This window comes from Micrasema longulum, unplaced genomic scaffold, assembly GCF_059751315.1.
Source record: "Micrasema longulum isolate JH-2025_06_02 unplaced genomic scaffold, ASM5975131v1 h1tg002224l, whole genome shotgun sequence".
Taxonomy (NCBI): domain Eukaryota; kingdom Metazoa; phylum Arthropoda; class Insecta; order Trichoptera; family Brachycentridae; genus Micrasema; species Micrasema longulum.
The window spans coordinates 43,477-60,793 of NW_028279384.1; the positions used below are offsets into that span (position 1 = coordinate 43,477).

The following is a 17,317-nucleotide window of genomic DNA, read 5'->3' on the forward strand; positions in this document are numbered from 1 at the left end:
CCTTTTGGCGGGAGATAATTTCATTATAACTCCAAGAGATAAAGTGAGTAAGGCAGAAAATCTCCTGATTTAAATAATACAAAGTTCTTGGATACAAAATTGAGTGTGTGTTGGGTGTTACATCGTAGTCCTTATTGGCTGTACACAGGACCCACTGGTCATTGGGGACCCGCATTCTTTTGTACTCGTCCTTGAGGCTGAACGTGCCCCAGCCGGCCGCCTTAGTGACCTCCTCGCTGCTGGAGGTGTAGTGGAAGCAGTACAGATCTTCAATATGAACTGAAATACAGACAATAATTATTACTTACTATGTAAGCTTTCGGAATCAATATTCTGATTTCAAGTCCAAATATTGACTACTGAATTATGTGCGTACGTGCACAATAGGCTATATTTGCCGATTTTAATCGCATCTCATCATCTTTTTTTATATTATAGAGGTGTTTATAAATTTCGGTCGCTTCTTTTACTAATCAAGTTAGGTGGCGTTTTCATATATCTAAGGCTCAAAGGAGAAACTATGCCTGGTCTCCGAGCGGTGTTGATTTTTCAGGTAAGCTAAGTCCTTATACATTTTTTTGAGTTGTTCAGTGTTCATTTAAATAAGATTTCACGAGAACAGGAAACCAATTTGAGAAAAAGAAATATCATTATTACATTTGTTTTTTTTTATTTTTTTATGTCACTTCATGAAATAGTTATTCTATTACAAGCCTTTGTAAAATTATTGAAAAAAATATGAAATAAAATAAGAAGCACATTGTTTTACTTGATATACTTTATCAAACAAAAAAAAAAACAAAAAAAATCTACGATCAATTTTGAATACTAAAGAAAAACAAAAAAACTGAGCGGGCGGTACTGTATCCGGATGGCTCATCCGCAACAGGGAAGTGTGCACGACGAAGGTAGGTGGACGGTGGACAGTACGGTACCTGGCTGGCTCATCTGTAGTAGGGAAGTGTGCATGTCGTGGCAGTCTCTCTCCCTCGGGATGACAAAGGTCACGGACTGGAAGGTCTTGGTGCGTACCAGGAGGGGAGAGCCCACAGTGGACAACGGCAGGCGCTCCGTGCCCGAAATGTGAGAGAGCAGGATCTGAACATTACGGGAGATCTTATTTTTCATAAATAAAATATACAAATAATATCCTAAAAAAATATTTTCACTATATGATGCGACGCATTGTGAATTTCGTACTGAATACCCATGAAATTCCGGTACATGGGCGACACTGAAGTCTAAGCATGCAATTTCACCCTAGAATCTAAGGCCATTTTCGGAAAGTTAACATTCATCGACGTATCGAGATTCGAGACTATTCAACACATCATGTATGTAAATTAGAATACTGTTTCAGTGTGTAAATGAAGAGAGGACTCACCCAAGTCTCCTTCTTGAGGTCATGATCCACGAATATAAGGTGAGTGGCAGTCAGGTACAGCGTCCCCTTGGAAGGCGTCTTCGTGTTATACTTGTCCAACATCCGCACATTCTCCAACTGGAACGTACATGTAGGTATGCATATTAGCAGTGTTGCCTATAAAATGTATATGACTAGACAATTGCATGATTATGGGGTATTTCTAGTTTAACCCTTTCCTTGGCGATGTATACTATGGGACATCTTTAATCTCATTTTTTCTAGTGAAGTAAAACACGAGTAAAACAGCATTTTTCATTCTTAACCGCATTATCACAATTCATAATAAACTTTGGGTAACACAAATTTAAAAAATTGTTTGGGATTCTGAAGCCTTTTCAACCAAATGCGAAAAAAAATTTTTTTCGTTCCGTCAAGATAAGGGTTAAACATGAGCTATTTTTTTAATCAGACTATTTCCAATATGTCCATATATGGAAATACTTCGTTTGAAAAAGGGAAACTCCAGAAAATTGACTATTTCCAGGAATTAGTCAATTTAAAAAAAAAACATTATTTTTAAATGTATTAATGTATAGGACCGGGGTATTCTTTTTAGGAATTAAAAATACTAGTCGTAACTTCTTAACTGTATCCACATTGTATCGGATATCGCCGCTCGTATGGCAAAAAGGGCGGAATGCGGCGGCAAGTGCCGATCATTTAAAACATCATCAAACCTAGCGGCCCTTGTTGGGGCTCATAGACGGAGGCGGTTTCTGCACGAGGAAAAATGTTTGACTGAGCGCCGAGAAATCTTTAGACCTGGATGGCAGCTGAAGCTTTGCGAATCGTCGCTAGGGCTACACGCGGCGCTTCAATCAGAGCGGCCGGCACCGGTGTTTTTACAAACTTTTATATACATGTTAGTTTTCTTGCTTATTTCAGCTAGTAGTCTCGATTTTGTAATCTAATAAGCTGCCCCTTGCCCGGCAGACGTTAGAATATCGCGACTCTAACCATAAATATGTATAGGATTATGAGGTACTAGGCCTCACTGAATCCCACTTAAACGTGTGTCACCTTTTTAATCGGTATGTAGGATCTTTTCCTGTGTTATTTATGTATTAATTGGGACACGGGGATGATGCCTACATACTTCATTTTTATTTAAAATGTATACCGAGGGTGTTATATGACTTTAAAAGTACTGATGTAAAAATAAAATATAATAGTGTCCAGCCAATGAGAGAGCGTCCTACGAATTAATCCGGGGCAGCCCGACCCCGCTCTCTCACTCTCTCCCGCGGCTTATGTATGCTGTCCCGCACCCTGTCCGACAGCGACACGGTGCAAATAATTTAATAAGACCTGTGTGTTTTTTGTGAATAAAGTTGTGTATAAATCAAGACTAAGCGTGTTTTATTGGAATTACGCCCTCTCCGCCTTCGACTCCGCCGCCTGCCCTTCTTGGAGGATATCACCGCTGACCCAGCCAGAGAAGTCTATTTTATCCGAGATACCCCGGACTACAGCAGCTACAGAGCCACCCCTATCTACAGTTCAACTATACACACGGCGAGGTGTCGTGTATACACATCTTATCAATTTACTACTTCAAACAGTCTAAAATACAGATTTCCGTAAAAGTTCAAATGTGCAAATAGTCAGTTTTGGAAAAAAGTATATATGATAACCCGACGAATACTAAGTTTAGTGCCAATGCGCCAGTTTCGTCCATTTCGCATACTCCGCAGGAAGACTTACAAATAATGTCCGTTGAACAAGAAATTTAATAACCGGGGAAGTTCCACTGGAAGCTGAACGACGCCAACGGTAGGGATGTGAGTGGCGAGGGGAAGACGACCCGGATCCAGTTCCCGGTTCTCGCAATTTGCAAAACAAACGACAAACTGAAACTCGACTCGCGTCGAATTGGGCACAGTCTTAGACGTTGAGCATTTAGCCACGTGACCACGATGAACTAATGCGTATGCGCGATTTTACTATCGCGGTCCACTTTTATTGTGATCGGTGAAGTTGCTTAAGGACTTAAGTCGACATCGATAAACATCTGTGATCGAGATACGGGGAAGGTGAGAGTAGCGGTAACGGAAGACAGAGACAATCGTGCATATTATTCGAATGGAAAGTGAATTTAATTATGTGCGTGAAAAGTGTTCGGGAAAGAAAAAAATATTAACCTAATTACAAAAGGCCTAATTACGAAAGTTCAACGGGGTGGGGGCAGAAAGCAGATCTCTCGGCTCCGAAACATACGAGACTGAACGGGGATTACGACAGTCGAGGCGCCGGCGCTGTTTGGAGCCGCTCTGGATAGGGAGTCCGGGTGATGGCCGACGCGCGACGCAGGGGGGCCCGACGTGACGCACGAAAAATAAAAAGAAAGAAATCAAGAAAACAAAATAAGGTATAATTTAATTTCAGCGCGTATAAATGAATATAATCTAACAGATGGAAGCACAAACAGCGTAACTTGAAGATTCCGTTTAATTTACTTTCATTCATTTAGAAATTAAAATGTAAGAACTTCCGAGTGATATTTTGAATAGTATTAAATGCAAAAAATACTCTATTAACCACAAAATGAGCGAAGACGATTTAAGGCTTCCTAATGTAAAACTTACTGGAACTCAAAATAATTTATTTTGTAAGTAAAAGGAGTTTATTAGTTAAGAGTACCAAAAAGTTTCAGGAAAAACACATTCTGCAGTGCGATTCTGATCGCTCTCGCGGGGATAAAGAAGGCGTTGCTAGCGCGTAATTAGTACGTAAATACCGGCCCTGTGGAGCTTTCTATAATAAATATAAATAAACTCGAATCGTGCTACGTCTGTCAGAAGCGTGTTGGTAAAAATGATTGGTAAATTTGATTCGGGGTATACCTAAATCGAAAATAAAAATCCGAGGTATGCTGAAAATTAAAAAATAAATAATAACTAATAGGTGCTAAGTTTGGCGAAAGAACATTCCAGTAAGCGTGAGCGATTCATGGTCGTTACCAAGAGCTTATTTCGGCGCTCTATGGCGCAGTGGCCAGTGGCCAGTGGCACCCACTGTGGAACACCCGGCAGTCCTAGCGGCGAGTCTCTACCCTCACCTTGTTGACAACGTCGTCTCCGCAGAACTTGTCGGGAGGTTTGCCGTCAGCGTCCTGCAGCCAGCTCCTGAGTCTGCCGAGCTCCTGCAGAACTGCCCTCCCGCTCAACACACTCTCCAAGTCCATCATGGCGGTCGTTAGAGCACTCGTGGACGCCTTACACATTACAAGTTACGAACAATGGCTCTATATACTTCTTCATTTCTTTTATTTTGCCGTCTCATCGTATTTTTTCGATTTTCACATAGCATCTTTATACGCGCGCAGAAGCTAAATAAAAATTGTTTTAATACACTGGAACCACTTTTACACGGGGAATGCGTTCACATACCGTGTAATATAAGATTTAGGGGAAGTTTCTAATACACATTAACTACAAGCTCGATATCCCGATCGATATGATTACAAGCAGAACTAAAACTACCTTCATTGTATGACATAAGAGAAATGTTTAGTTATTAAGTGTCCTCGGAACGGGTAACCACAGTGAGGTCAAATTATTTTGATTATTAATTGTTTATAATGAAAAAATTAAATGAACAAATAAATAAAATATTCAACTCTCTCTTTGATTGCCCAGAGATTGTACAATGAATAAGGTTTCATGAACCGCAAAGGCAACAGATGTTATTCCGGGAAGAAAACTGCCAAACCAACTTAATACGAGGTAGTCATTGCTAATCAATTTGGGAATATTGTTGATATTTTTAACACGAGTGATTTTTACTTCCAATTTACGTTAGTTACAGTTAGTTTTCACTTTACATACAAGTTAGTGTATTTTGTATCATATCTTTATTTTTGTTATCCATTTGAATTTTGTTCTCCAATTGTATTTGGTTTATACAATGTATAATTTTTAATGAAATTTGTTTTATTTTAATTTTACCATCATGTATACTAGTGTAGTAGTTATATTTAATTTTGTATTACTGTGTACAATGAAAGGCGCGTAAAAAAATAAATAATGCATTTTTTTTTTAAATGCATATTTACTAAAAAAGTACATTGTTAGATAGGTTTCCGTGTATAAAAATCAATTCGAAATTGAAAAACAAAATAGCATCTATCTCTGTCAATAACGCGTATTTCAAAGATGTAGGTATAATATATTCCTTGGAATACAGCGTAAGTCAGTAGGTGGTCAGCCGTACAGTGTACAGTAGTTTACATTTGTTCGGATAAAACATGTATATTTAAAAAAAATATATATTTGGTTTAAAAAAAAACGACAACGTTTTGAGTATGTCCAAATGTTTGCAGACGTGCTGAATTTCCTCCCTGGGGAATTATTTAGATCTCAAATACTCCAAACATTGTTGAATTAACTAACTGGTAAAAGAAGAAGTATAAAAATTGGAAAATTGTTTTCAGGCGTCGCCTAGTAGGTGAATTGGCTCAGCCGGATGAATCTCACCCGCATGATTAAAGATTTCAGCTTTTTTACTTCACAAAAGTCAGCAGATGGAAGAGTTGAGGAAATGTGGATGTTTTAACATAGGCAGAATGGTGAATATTATACGGTGTGTAAAGTGGCCTCTTAAACCAGCCAATGACTGGTCATAAGCCATGTAAATGCCTAGACTGCCATATTTCCTTCTCTAATATGTTATCCATCTCTATTGTAATATTTTAAGTTGATAATAAGTAAATCTCAATTCCGCTTTTACTTTGATTTTTAAAAGTAAATTCTTTAAATAAAAATATATGTACTTCATTATTGCGAGACGATCAATATAGCGCTGCAACCGGTCAACCCGAGATGATCTGTATAGCACTGCGAGCGGTCAACCCGATACAATCAATATAGCGCTACAACCGGTCAACCCGAGAAGATCAGTATAGCGCTGCGACCGGTCAACCCGAGACTATCAATATAGCGCTACAACCGGTCAACACGAGAAGATCAGTATAGCGTTGCAACAGGTCAACCCAAAATGTACAAGATAACCCAGTAACTGATCAAACAATATGGCACTCTGACTATCGTAACTGTTTTCAGAAGGAATATGTGAATCACATTCAGCACATTCTACGTGTGCTTTAGTCATAATAGCACACGTAGAATGTGCTATTATGACTAAAGTGGTCAACATTGTTTGTTTGGTTTTACCTTTTTTTATTTACCGAGATACTAGTAAATCATTTTTTTTTAGAAAAACTCGGTGTCATTTATTTTTATGTATGGATCATTATATTACGACATAATAATAATAATAATAATGGCGTTCTATCCTCTCTGCCTACCCCTACGGGGAAACGGCGTGATGGTTTTTTGTTGTTATTGTTGTATAATAATAATAAAAATATTTATTAACTATAATATACAATGAGGAACGTCAGCCCTACGCGAAATTGGATACAATAAATGTTTTCTTGCGCGTGGAAAAAATGGTTACCTTAAATTGTACAGCAAGGTTTCCTGAAAATGTACGAAAAAAATTGTAAAAAATATTTTAATAAAAACGAAGTACTTTGAACGACGACGCTTGTTCGTATGAATCAACCAATGATGAGAGAGTTAAGGAAGATTTCCAGTTTGCTTGTCGTCAATGGACCAATGAGCAGAACTGATCACGCGGAGTTGTTTCAGATATACAAAATTATAGTGCTGATAATACTATATGTATTTACATATTTATTGCACATTATTTGAGACACAAGTCCCAACTCCGTGGGACTAAAAGTCCTGTGTTGAGATGGGACGAGCAATTAGTTGACACAGACACGCGAGTATATCACCACAAATATATGATTAGAAACCAAAAAATAATTGTAAAATGGTAAACAGTAAACTCAAACATTCGGAAATTATGTAAATATATACAATTTCAAACACATAACATGTAAAGATTTTTTTTTAATTCCGGTAAAACAAACTTTATGAAGCTGTGGCGAGTGGTCAAAAGTTTTTAAGTTTGCAATCAATTAAGATCTTAATTACTCCCTAGGGAGGAAATCTAGCATGTTTACAAACATTTGGACACACTCGAAACATTATCGATATAACTAACCGGTATAAAAAGTATTTTCAGGCGCTGCCTAGTAGGTAAAATCATTCAGCCAGATGAATCTCACCCACATCAGTAAAGATTTAACAGCTCTTTTAATTCACAAAAGTCAACGATGGAAGGCGGAAATTGTGAATATTACACATTGTGTAAAGTGGCCACTTAAACCAGCCGATGACAGGTCACGAGCCCCGTAAATGCCTAGACTTCCATATTCCCTTCTAATAAATGTTTTCCCTCCCCCGTGCAATTTTAAAGCTATTAAAATTATTTTCGACCTAAAATCGGACTTTTTACGACCTACGACCGGCGTTTTATTCAATATTAGCCACCGGCAACCCCAGCCCAGTCACGGTCCCGACTGTCACGACTGTCACGACTGTCACGAGTACCCACCCCGAGTTAATATCGCTCCCTCTATTAATAACCCAGCGATCGAACTTGACCCCCGGTGAATACTGACTACCGACTACCGAACGCTCGGGCGGAAAATTGACCTTTAGGCCAATTTCAGACAAGTCAGTGTCGCTAAAGCTAGGGTTTCCTAGGACAGCGGTGCCCGTATTTTAACGGCCGTAGTGAACGGTGATGCGGTGGATAACCGTTGTAACGGTGACTAGAGTGTGGTTTCCTAGGAAAACGGTGTTATCAACACTATTTAACACCGTTTTTCTAGGAAACCACTCTCTAGTCGACGTTACGACGGCTGTCTACCGCATCACCGTTCACTACGGCCGTTAAAATGCGGGCACCGCTGTCCTAGGAAACCCTAGCTTAAGTGAGGCTACACGGCATGATACAATAACGCGGAGTGGATAGCTTGTATTGTAATCTATCTAATGACAGGTAAATGCACTAACGAGTACACCATGAGGCGGACTAATCTCCACTCGATTTCCTTTTGCGGGATTTTTAGAAAGTAGCCGCTGAATAATTTTTAAAGAATACGAAATAATAAATGATTAATTATATCAATCCACCCTAATTGTCCGGTGCCATGTGGCCCGCGCGGATCGGGCGATACGTGTGAAGTGGGCCTATAGTTACGTTATGGCGACGTTCGAGGTGCCGAATACCGAGCACACAGGCTTCTGAATATTTTCCCATACTTCTACGTTTATAAAAAGATTGTCGAAATAGTCGACAACAACTTGGATTGCCCTCGACTCGGGAAAATTAAAATTCGTATCTCTCAACGTACAACTCGGCTGCAACAACTATTTCTTGCACATATACCGAGCACAAATAATAATAGGAACGCATCTTTTCCTAGAATCCCACATTTTTATAACATTTTTTTTCTAAAATCGATGTATATTTTCTCTCCTGAACAACTACAAAGAAAATACAAGAGCCTTAATAGTTAATGATAATTATAATTTGATCTAACTGTATTCAACAAACTTTATATAATTATCTTGTTTTGAAATAATAAACTAACCTAGGGTTACTCCGCGGAAATCCGTCGGCGATAAGATTTTTTTAAGACCGTAGTTATTTTACAAAAACATTTATTTTATTTCAATTTCATTATAAGTATTATATTTTTTAAATAAATGAGTGATACGGAGCGGCCCTACACAATTATGCTTTGTATTTAGCAATATATTTATAACTATAATTGGCCCGTAAGTTTGGTTTAATTGTCAATATTGTTTTCTTTGTAATGACTGTTGTTTTTGTCGATGAAGAATTAAATAAATAAAATTAATTATGTTGATCTAGCTTAAATATTTTTTAATAGAAATATTAGCGTTCTTATTGTGAATCCAAATAATTTAGTGCTGGAGAAGAATGCTCCGGATTCCACGGACGGCGATGCGTACTCGTGGATGTGTCCTCACTCCTCACTCCTCACTGGATTGACTATCGACCGGCCGGCAGATTAAATTTATTCAGTGATAGTGACAAAGAAAATATTTAGTTAAATTATTTAACATAGAAAATCACAAAGTTAGCGCTTCAAATATTTATTTCAAATTCTATTAATTATAAATATTTCGAGTGCTTAACACCGCTGTTGAAATATGGCTTTAAGAGTATGCAGACAATAGAATGTACTTTCCTCACCTTAAGGTTTGTTTCTGTATGGTATGCAGAGACAAAACTTAAGGTGAGGAAAGTACATTCTAATTTCAAATACCGAGAATAATCCGAAGGTGAAGACAATAGAATGTACTTTCCTCACCTTAAGGTTTGTCTCTGCATATGGGTATTAGTAAGACGATATTTCAACTTTTTTATACCATCTGAATAATACGATTTCGGGAACCTCTCAAAATACGCGTTAGTTTCGGTAATCACTTTTTCGTTTGAGCTGAATCTTTTTCTTGCGAGCCATTTTTTCGAGTTTGGAAACAGGAAAAAGTCACTAGGAGCTAAATCTGGACTATAAGGTGGATGATCAACCAATTCGAAGGGTATTTCACGAAATTTTAGCATCGTATCTAATGCTGTGTGAACCGATGCGTTGTCTTGAAGAAAGAGCACTTTTTTCTTATTTAAATGTGGTCGTTTTTCCTTAATTGCATCATTCAATTGATCCAATAATGCACGATAATACTTTCCTGTGATTCGTGAAAAGGGATCCACCCTTTTCATGATAATCGATGAGCAATATTCCGAGTGCATCCCAAAATACAGTGGCTATAACCTTGCCAGCGGATTTCACTGCCTTTGCCTTCTTCAGAGCACTTCCACCAGCTTCCACCCATTGTTTCGATTGATTTTCGGTTTCAGGTGTATAGTGGCGCACCCACGTTTTATCAACAGTTCGCAACAATCGACGCCAAAAATCAACAGGATTACGCTTTATCATGTTCAAACACTGCTGTGAAGTGGTCTCTCAAACTCGTTTTTGTTCGACACTGAGCAAACGCGGCACCCATCTTGCCGATAGCTTTTTCATATGCAAATGTTCATGCAAAATGTTGAACACGCAAATCTCATGCAACTTCACTCGGCGATCATTCATAACTCATAACTATATCGAGGATTTTCTTGATATTTTCTTCAGTAACCACCTCTTTTGGCCTTCCTGTTGGTGGTATTGTTGCAGTGCTTGTTCGGTCGCGTTTAAATTCACCAATCCAATATTTTACCATGTAATCTGACGGAGCAGACTCACCGTAATATTTATCGAGCTTTTCTTTTGTCTCTTTCGCCGTTTTCCCTTTCAAATAATAGTGTTTAACCCTTAGACTGCTAAACAACGATATATCGTTGTTGTTAATCCCTATCATAAAGTTCTAACTAGACTGATGCTGACGTCATAATCCCCAAAAGGGTAAATGAATTCGAGAACTGCTTGTTGCACTTAACCGTCAGTGGTATAAAACATTTTCAAAACATAAAAAAATACTTATTCGACGGGTTATTATTCAGTTTCGTACCTATTTCAGCCCTACGGAAAATTTAATACAAAAAATGTTTTCTTACGCGCGGTGAAAATTCGAGCATTAAATTGTACAGCAAAGTTTCTTGAAAATTAATAAAAAATAATAAAAAATATTTTAATAAAAACGAACTACTTTGAACGACGTCACTTGTTTATATGAATCAACCAATGATAAGAGGGTTGTGGAAGATTTCCGGTTTGCTAATCGTCAATGGAGCAATCAACAGAACAAATCAAGAAGAAGCGGAAGAGAACTTGTGACGTCACACGCGGATTAATTTCGGAAATACAAAACTTTAAAAAATCGTAGCGCTGATAATACGATACATAAAAATTGAAAAAAAAAGCTTTGTTTAGTAGTTTATTAACAAATATATATATTTTTTTAAATAACTAAATTTCCTCATTATACATTTATTCATGATGTTTAAATTTGCAGTGATTTTAAAAAAATAGAAACGACTAAATACAGAAAACTTCTAGCTAGCCGGGAACGGAAACAGGGAATTTTTTACATTGCAAAAACAGTGAAATAAAAAATAAATCATTTTAATATTTAGAATTTTTAATCACTTATATGATATTTGAGAAAAATAATTATATTCTGTGTCTTCCCTGCTATTATACCCGATCCAGTGATTACAAAAATATTGATGTATTTCCGTAATGAATAACTAATTGAATACTTTACCTTTAATATAATAACTCTTATCTAGTAAGGTCCCTATATCACCGGAAAACCCCGTAATTAAGAATATAAACAAATAAGTAAAGAGCCATAAAATATAAAAATAATTCACCATGGAACCTAAATGATTGTCAATTAGGACGTTTGAATATTAAAAAATCATTTGTTGATTTATTATAATGGGTACGTACAGTAATGTGAAATTTAAATGTCTTAGCTTTTCATTAGGTAGTAATTATTACTCTACAAACAAAACGTAATTATTACTATACAAACTCTATTCTAGAAACTATTCTACAAACAAAACGTAATTGTGGTAAATAAAGTATATCAGCTCGATCTTGATCCAAAAATATTTCAGAAATGCTTCTTCGATTTTGAGCTCTTCATAAGAGTCATATAAACTATCATCACTATCACTTAGAAGTTGATCGTTATTGTCGAATTCACTTTCGGAATAGGTTGAGCAGCTAAGCTTCCGTGTTTCTAGGTGAGGTATTATTATTTCTATATCACTTTTAATATCCGTTATCATTTTTAATGATATACTTTGTATATTTATTCACAATAAAAAGGACCCTTTGCAGAGTTAACTTGTCAGTTAGAGTAATAAAGTAAGATTAAAAATATATATAAATGTACACAATATGTAATTTACCACAGCTGTTTGTAATTTCAGCAACTGTTGTCTATCTCGCTCAATCCATTATGCGCGAACTAGCTATTAGTGAAACGGAATATTTTTCTTGGAACTGATATCGATTTGTGAGACAGTTGTACGAAAACATTATTTTTTAAATTAAAATTATATTATAACATCTACCAAGAAATAACATCACTTCTTAGTACATTTACCCGTTATCATGAAGTTTCAATCTAAATAACTCCATACAAACATTTGGACATACTCAAAATATTGTTGATCGAAATAATTTGCATAAAAAAAATATTTTTTAAGTATTTTTAGGCATTACCTAGGAGGTGAAATAATTTATCCAGATGAAACTCGCCGAATTCAATAAAAGTTTCAGCTCTTTTAGTTTGCAAAAGTCAACAGATGCAAGAGTTGAAGTAATGTAAAAATAATCGTGAATGGTGAATATTTCGCAGTGCGTAAAGTGGCCATTTAAAACAGCCAATTACAGATCATAAGTCCTGTAAATGCCTAGACTTCCATATTCCCTTGGCAAAAATGTGTTCCCTCTCTGTTGCAACAAATTCCAAGATATATTTTACTCAAATTTTGTTTAGCATGCGTTGATGGAAGTGGTAGGTTTGATAATAAGGGCACTTTGCCCCGCAATCAACAAAAAAACCAACATAATACTGTCGTTTCAATAATAGTTATTAAAACAATGCGCCTTGAGATTGCTGCGCAAGATCATTTTTGTTTGTTTTTATTTTCCATTAAGAAAGGGTTTACAACCGCTGTACGAGAATGTGTTGCGGGCGGCACGAGTTGTCCATCTTGCTCACTCCACTGGGCTTGAAATAGATATTTATGAAATGGAAGATTTTTCTTGGAATTGCTATTAATTTTTAAAACAGTAGTGTGTTTGGAAAACAACGTATTCGATAAAATATTTTTAAAATGTATTAATAATAAGATTTCTGATTAGATTCTTGAAAAACTGCGTAGCAGCGTAAGGGTTAATCACTGCATTAAATTCGCTTTTTTCCATTTTTCAAGAAACACAAAAGTTGTTTACTTCAAACGACTACAACAAATAAACTAATCGATGAATTTGGGTGACATTTTAACAGCTGCCGTTTGACAGATCGCAATTCGGAAAAAAGAAATAATTTTTGGGTTTGTGCTGCCATTTAGCGCTAGGTAGCTTCATTATCAATCCGCCCTCGTATGTAGGCACGCTAGCACTGAAGGTTGATGGTGCAAGTCTTCCCTTTTCGGACGAGATTCCGTCTCCTTATCAAACGTCACTAAAGAACCCTTTTCCCCTTTCCTAATGCTCAATACTTCTCAACTTATAATAGACCTGAAACGGCCTAAAGTGAAGTGAAGATTCAGTCGCACTACAGAAAACAGAGTCAGGTTTCAATTACGAAAGTTTAGAAACTTTTCTTTCAATGCATTTCCACGTTTTCTTTTAGTTTTGCTTTAAATGTGCTGCTGGGTTGTTCGGTGTGTGGCGCGGTGCAGTGGTTGCGTTGTAGGTGATTTAGCACGAACCCTTATCAATAAATTATATGCTTCTTCCCAAAATTGAAAATGTTTTGTTCTCTGCAATATTTTTCGTTACCACCTTAGTGTTGTGATGAAATGTAAGTTTCGAGTGTACATAGAGTATATAATTTAGAAATATTGATAATTAATATATGTATAGTTTAATGATATTTACATTTAAGTTAATATTTGGACATTTATTTAATTATAATGTTTGTACTATTTTAAGACCAAATATAATAATATATTCAGCGAATGACGTATTATAATTATATATATTGATGTTTTTTATAGATATACGAGTATCTTGATAAAAAAAAGGAGATAAGAACATCAGATAAATATTTTATTTCCAATCTGCCGTAATTCTTCGGCGTAATCGTACGGCTCTTTTTTTTTTGTTAATTTTACTCATTAGAGTTAATTTTCACAAATTTTAAGATTTTTGAGAAACAGGTCATCAAAATAAGACTTTTTTTTAAAAAGGGAAAAGGCAGAACTTTCATCTAGTTTGCATTTAAATCTGTAAGGTGTTGAGATTTAATATACGAGGGTCGTTTAACGGAAAGCTAGCCTAAGTAAGAAAACGCACGATTTTTGTTGTTTCATTTATTTTTCAACATAGTCCCATTTTAGGGCAATACACTTTTCAATATAACTTTCCAACTTCTTCGCCCTTTCCGAAACGTAATTTTGTTTGAGTTCTTCAAAACAGTGTGAAGTTTCGGCCGTCACTTCATCGTTTATTTCAAAACGGCGTCCTCCGAACCATTGCCGTTTTAGTTTCGGGAACAGAAAGAAGTCGCAAGGGGCTAGATCTGGTGAATGCGGTGGGTGATCGATCAATTCATGGCCTGATTGGTTCAATTTTGCCCGCACGACGGCCGACCTGTGAGCGGGTGCGTTGTCACGACGGAAGATAACTTTTATGCGAGCCAAACCAGGGACGTTTTTTCTTCAATTCGGCGTCGAAACGGTTCAATAATACTGCGTAGTAATTTTAAGTTATTGTTTTACCCTGTTGCAAGTAATCAATAAGAATAATTTTGTTTATTTATACTTTATTAAGTTAGTTCATAACATCTTAAGAACTAATATAAACTTTTAATAATATTACAATTTTTTTATCAAAATTTCTCAATAGCATATTTTTTCAAATTAATTTGAAATATTTCAATTTTTTCTATTTCCTTTTTTTCTTCAGGTAACTCATTGTACAGCTTCAATCCTTTGTACAATGAGTTTTGAGATTCTGTTTTTCTTCTTATTGGTAATCTTATCTTTTTTTTACCCCTTGCTTCATAAGTATGACATTGTTGGTTAAATTTTATTATTGTTTTTATTTTATTCATCCCCTTAATTATTTTATGTATAAAAATTGCTACATTATGTTTAGTTTGTTGCTTTACTGTGAGCAAGCCAATTTCTTTGTGCATTCTTTCTACATTAGAATAGATATTTCTTTTGAGTATAATCCTCATTGCCTTATTTAGAAGAATTTGTTTATTTTTAATTTCTCCTTCATTACATAAAAAAAGAATGGAAGAACAGTAATTTATATGTGGACATATTATGGTTTTATATGTGAGAATACTACTTTTTATATCCATTACATTTCGTAATTTTCCCATTTTTTTTTTTTGTTACATATTGAGTATGTTTTTTGAAATTTAAATATCTATCCGAGTAGACCCCGAGATACTTTATTTCGTCCACAGAATTTATATTCAAATTATCAATATTGATATTGTAACCCTGGGGTATTATTTTTTTCCCAATATTCATATATTTTGTTTTTGATATATTTAATTTAAATTTATTTACTTTTAACCATTTTGATATATTTCCTAAATTGTAATTAATATTATTTATCACTGAATCATAATTATCTCCTGATATGTAAACTAGTGCATCATCTGCAAAAAGTTGGATTTTACAATATTTTAGAGATTTACCGATGTCATTTATGTATATGATAAACAATATGGGCCCTAGCACTGAGCCTTGGGGTATTCCTAAATTATTTTCTTTCGGATCTGAAATAATATTTTTAACTTTCGTTATTTGATATCTGTTATTTAAGTAGCTTTGAAACCAGTTTGAGGCATTTCCTCTCATTCCAATTAATTTTATTTTTTAAATATTCTTGTTCTATCAATAGTCTCAAATGCTCTTTTAAAGTCTAGAAAAACTGCTAATACATATTTATTTTTATCGATTTCTTCTTTCCAGTCATCAATTACTGTATTAAGAGCTGTTTCACACGAACGATTGTTTCTGAATCCAGATTGCTCTTATTATTCGTCCCAAATGTTTGTGTATGATGGGGTGTACACGCTCAGTTTGCAGCCTCTGCTAGCTCACGGATTTCGATTCGACGGTTTGCCATAATCATATCATGGATTTTGTTAACAATTTTTGGTGTAGTGAAGATATTTTATATAAAGTACCATTGTCAATTTACGGAATGTTTCAAACGATACATTACATACTTACCTATGTACTATCACCATGTTGCCTCCTGAGAGCCTCAACCGCGCTAGCCTACTTCACAAGGCATCGGGTTCTGGACGTCCGCTGCTGACCGTTCGTCGGCAGTTTATATCAGAGCGCACGGGAGCTGGCAGCCGGCAGAGTTCCCCGGGGATCTCGGGCATGGAACGATGACCTGCCTATGATGTGACTAACGTACTGCCATAGGAAAGCCCACTATTCATATTTCAAAGTGCAACAGCCGCTGCCGCGGCCGCAGCCGCAGCCGTACACCGTAACCAACCTTCAGCACGTGCGTAATGAACTATCGAATGATTGTTTTCTCTTTTAAAATAAATATAGACAAAGAACTTACAGACAGACAGATATACCATAAGACAATACAAACTTCCTAAAGTGTTGGGATAGAAAATCATCATTATTGACTACAGAGACTCTCATTTAGATATAGAGAAGATAAGCCAGTCAGGTTCTCATCGCCACCCTTTCTCGCCCGCGCATTACGTACACAGTACACAGTACATCCACATAAACAATCAAACGCGCCAGAACTAAGGTTTTTTGATTTAATATATAAAATCCCTCGTTGCCTTACCTAAAATGGAGAAAATTCAAAAGAGAATTTAAATGAATGTGCGTAATATACGAGTAAGTATTCACTCAACGATGTTTTCAATATGTCCAAATGTCTGTAGGCAGGATGGATTTCCTCCCGAGGGAGTTATTTAGATTTAAATTTGTCGCAACAGAGAAGGAAAACCATTTAGAGAAGGGAATATGAAAGTCTAGACATTTACAGGGCTCATGATCCGTCATGATCCGTCTCACGCTCATGATCCGTCATTGGCTAATTTAAGAGTTAGGTAAATGTGGATGTTTGAAAATAGGCAGGATGGTGAATTTAGTGTGTAAAGTGGCCACTTGAGCACACATTAAATGTATTAAGTGTAAGAACCCAATATACCACAAATAAGGTTTTTAGTCATCTTTTTGGTATCCAGTAAAATTCATTATTTGCGAGTGAGACCGTTTTCATCGTGTACCCTTTAAATGTTAGCG

The 17,317-nt window shown here is 36.1% G+C and overlaps 1 protein-coding gene across 2 annotated transcripts in view; it reads right to left on the reverse strand.

The window, feature by feature from the left end:
• The window catches only part of Mtmr6 (Myotubularin related protein 6), a 46,394-nt gene that overhangs the window by 14,108 nt on the left and 14,969 nt on the right, over nucleotides 1–17,317 (reverse strand). The window contains exons 2-5 of one of the 2 annotated variants that reach the window (XM_088239691.1): nucleotides 4,485–4,754; nucleotides 1,385–1,501; nucleotides 936–1,098; nucleotides 122–279 (exon numbers count right to left, since the gene is read on the reverse strand). In XM_088239691.1, the coding sequence (XP_088095817.1) occupies nucleotides 122–279; nucleotides 936–1,098; nucleotides 1,385–1,501; nucleotides 4,485–4,649 (603 nt within the window). In that variant the 5' untranslated portion in view covers nucleotides 4,650–4,754. The remainder of the gene's footprint in view (nucleotides 1–121; nucleotides 280–935; nucleotides 1,099–1,384; nucleotides 1,502–4,484; nucleotides 4,755–17,317) is intronic. The other variant, XM_088239692.1, reaches the window with a different exon arrangement.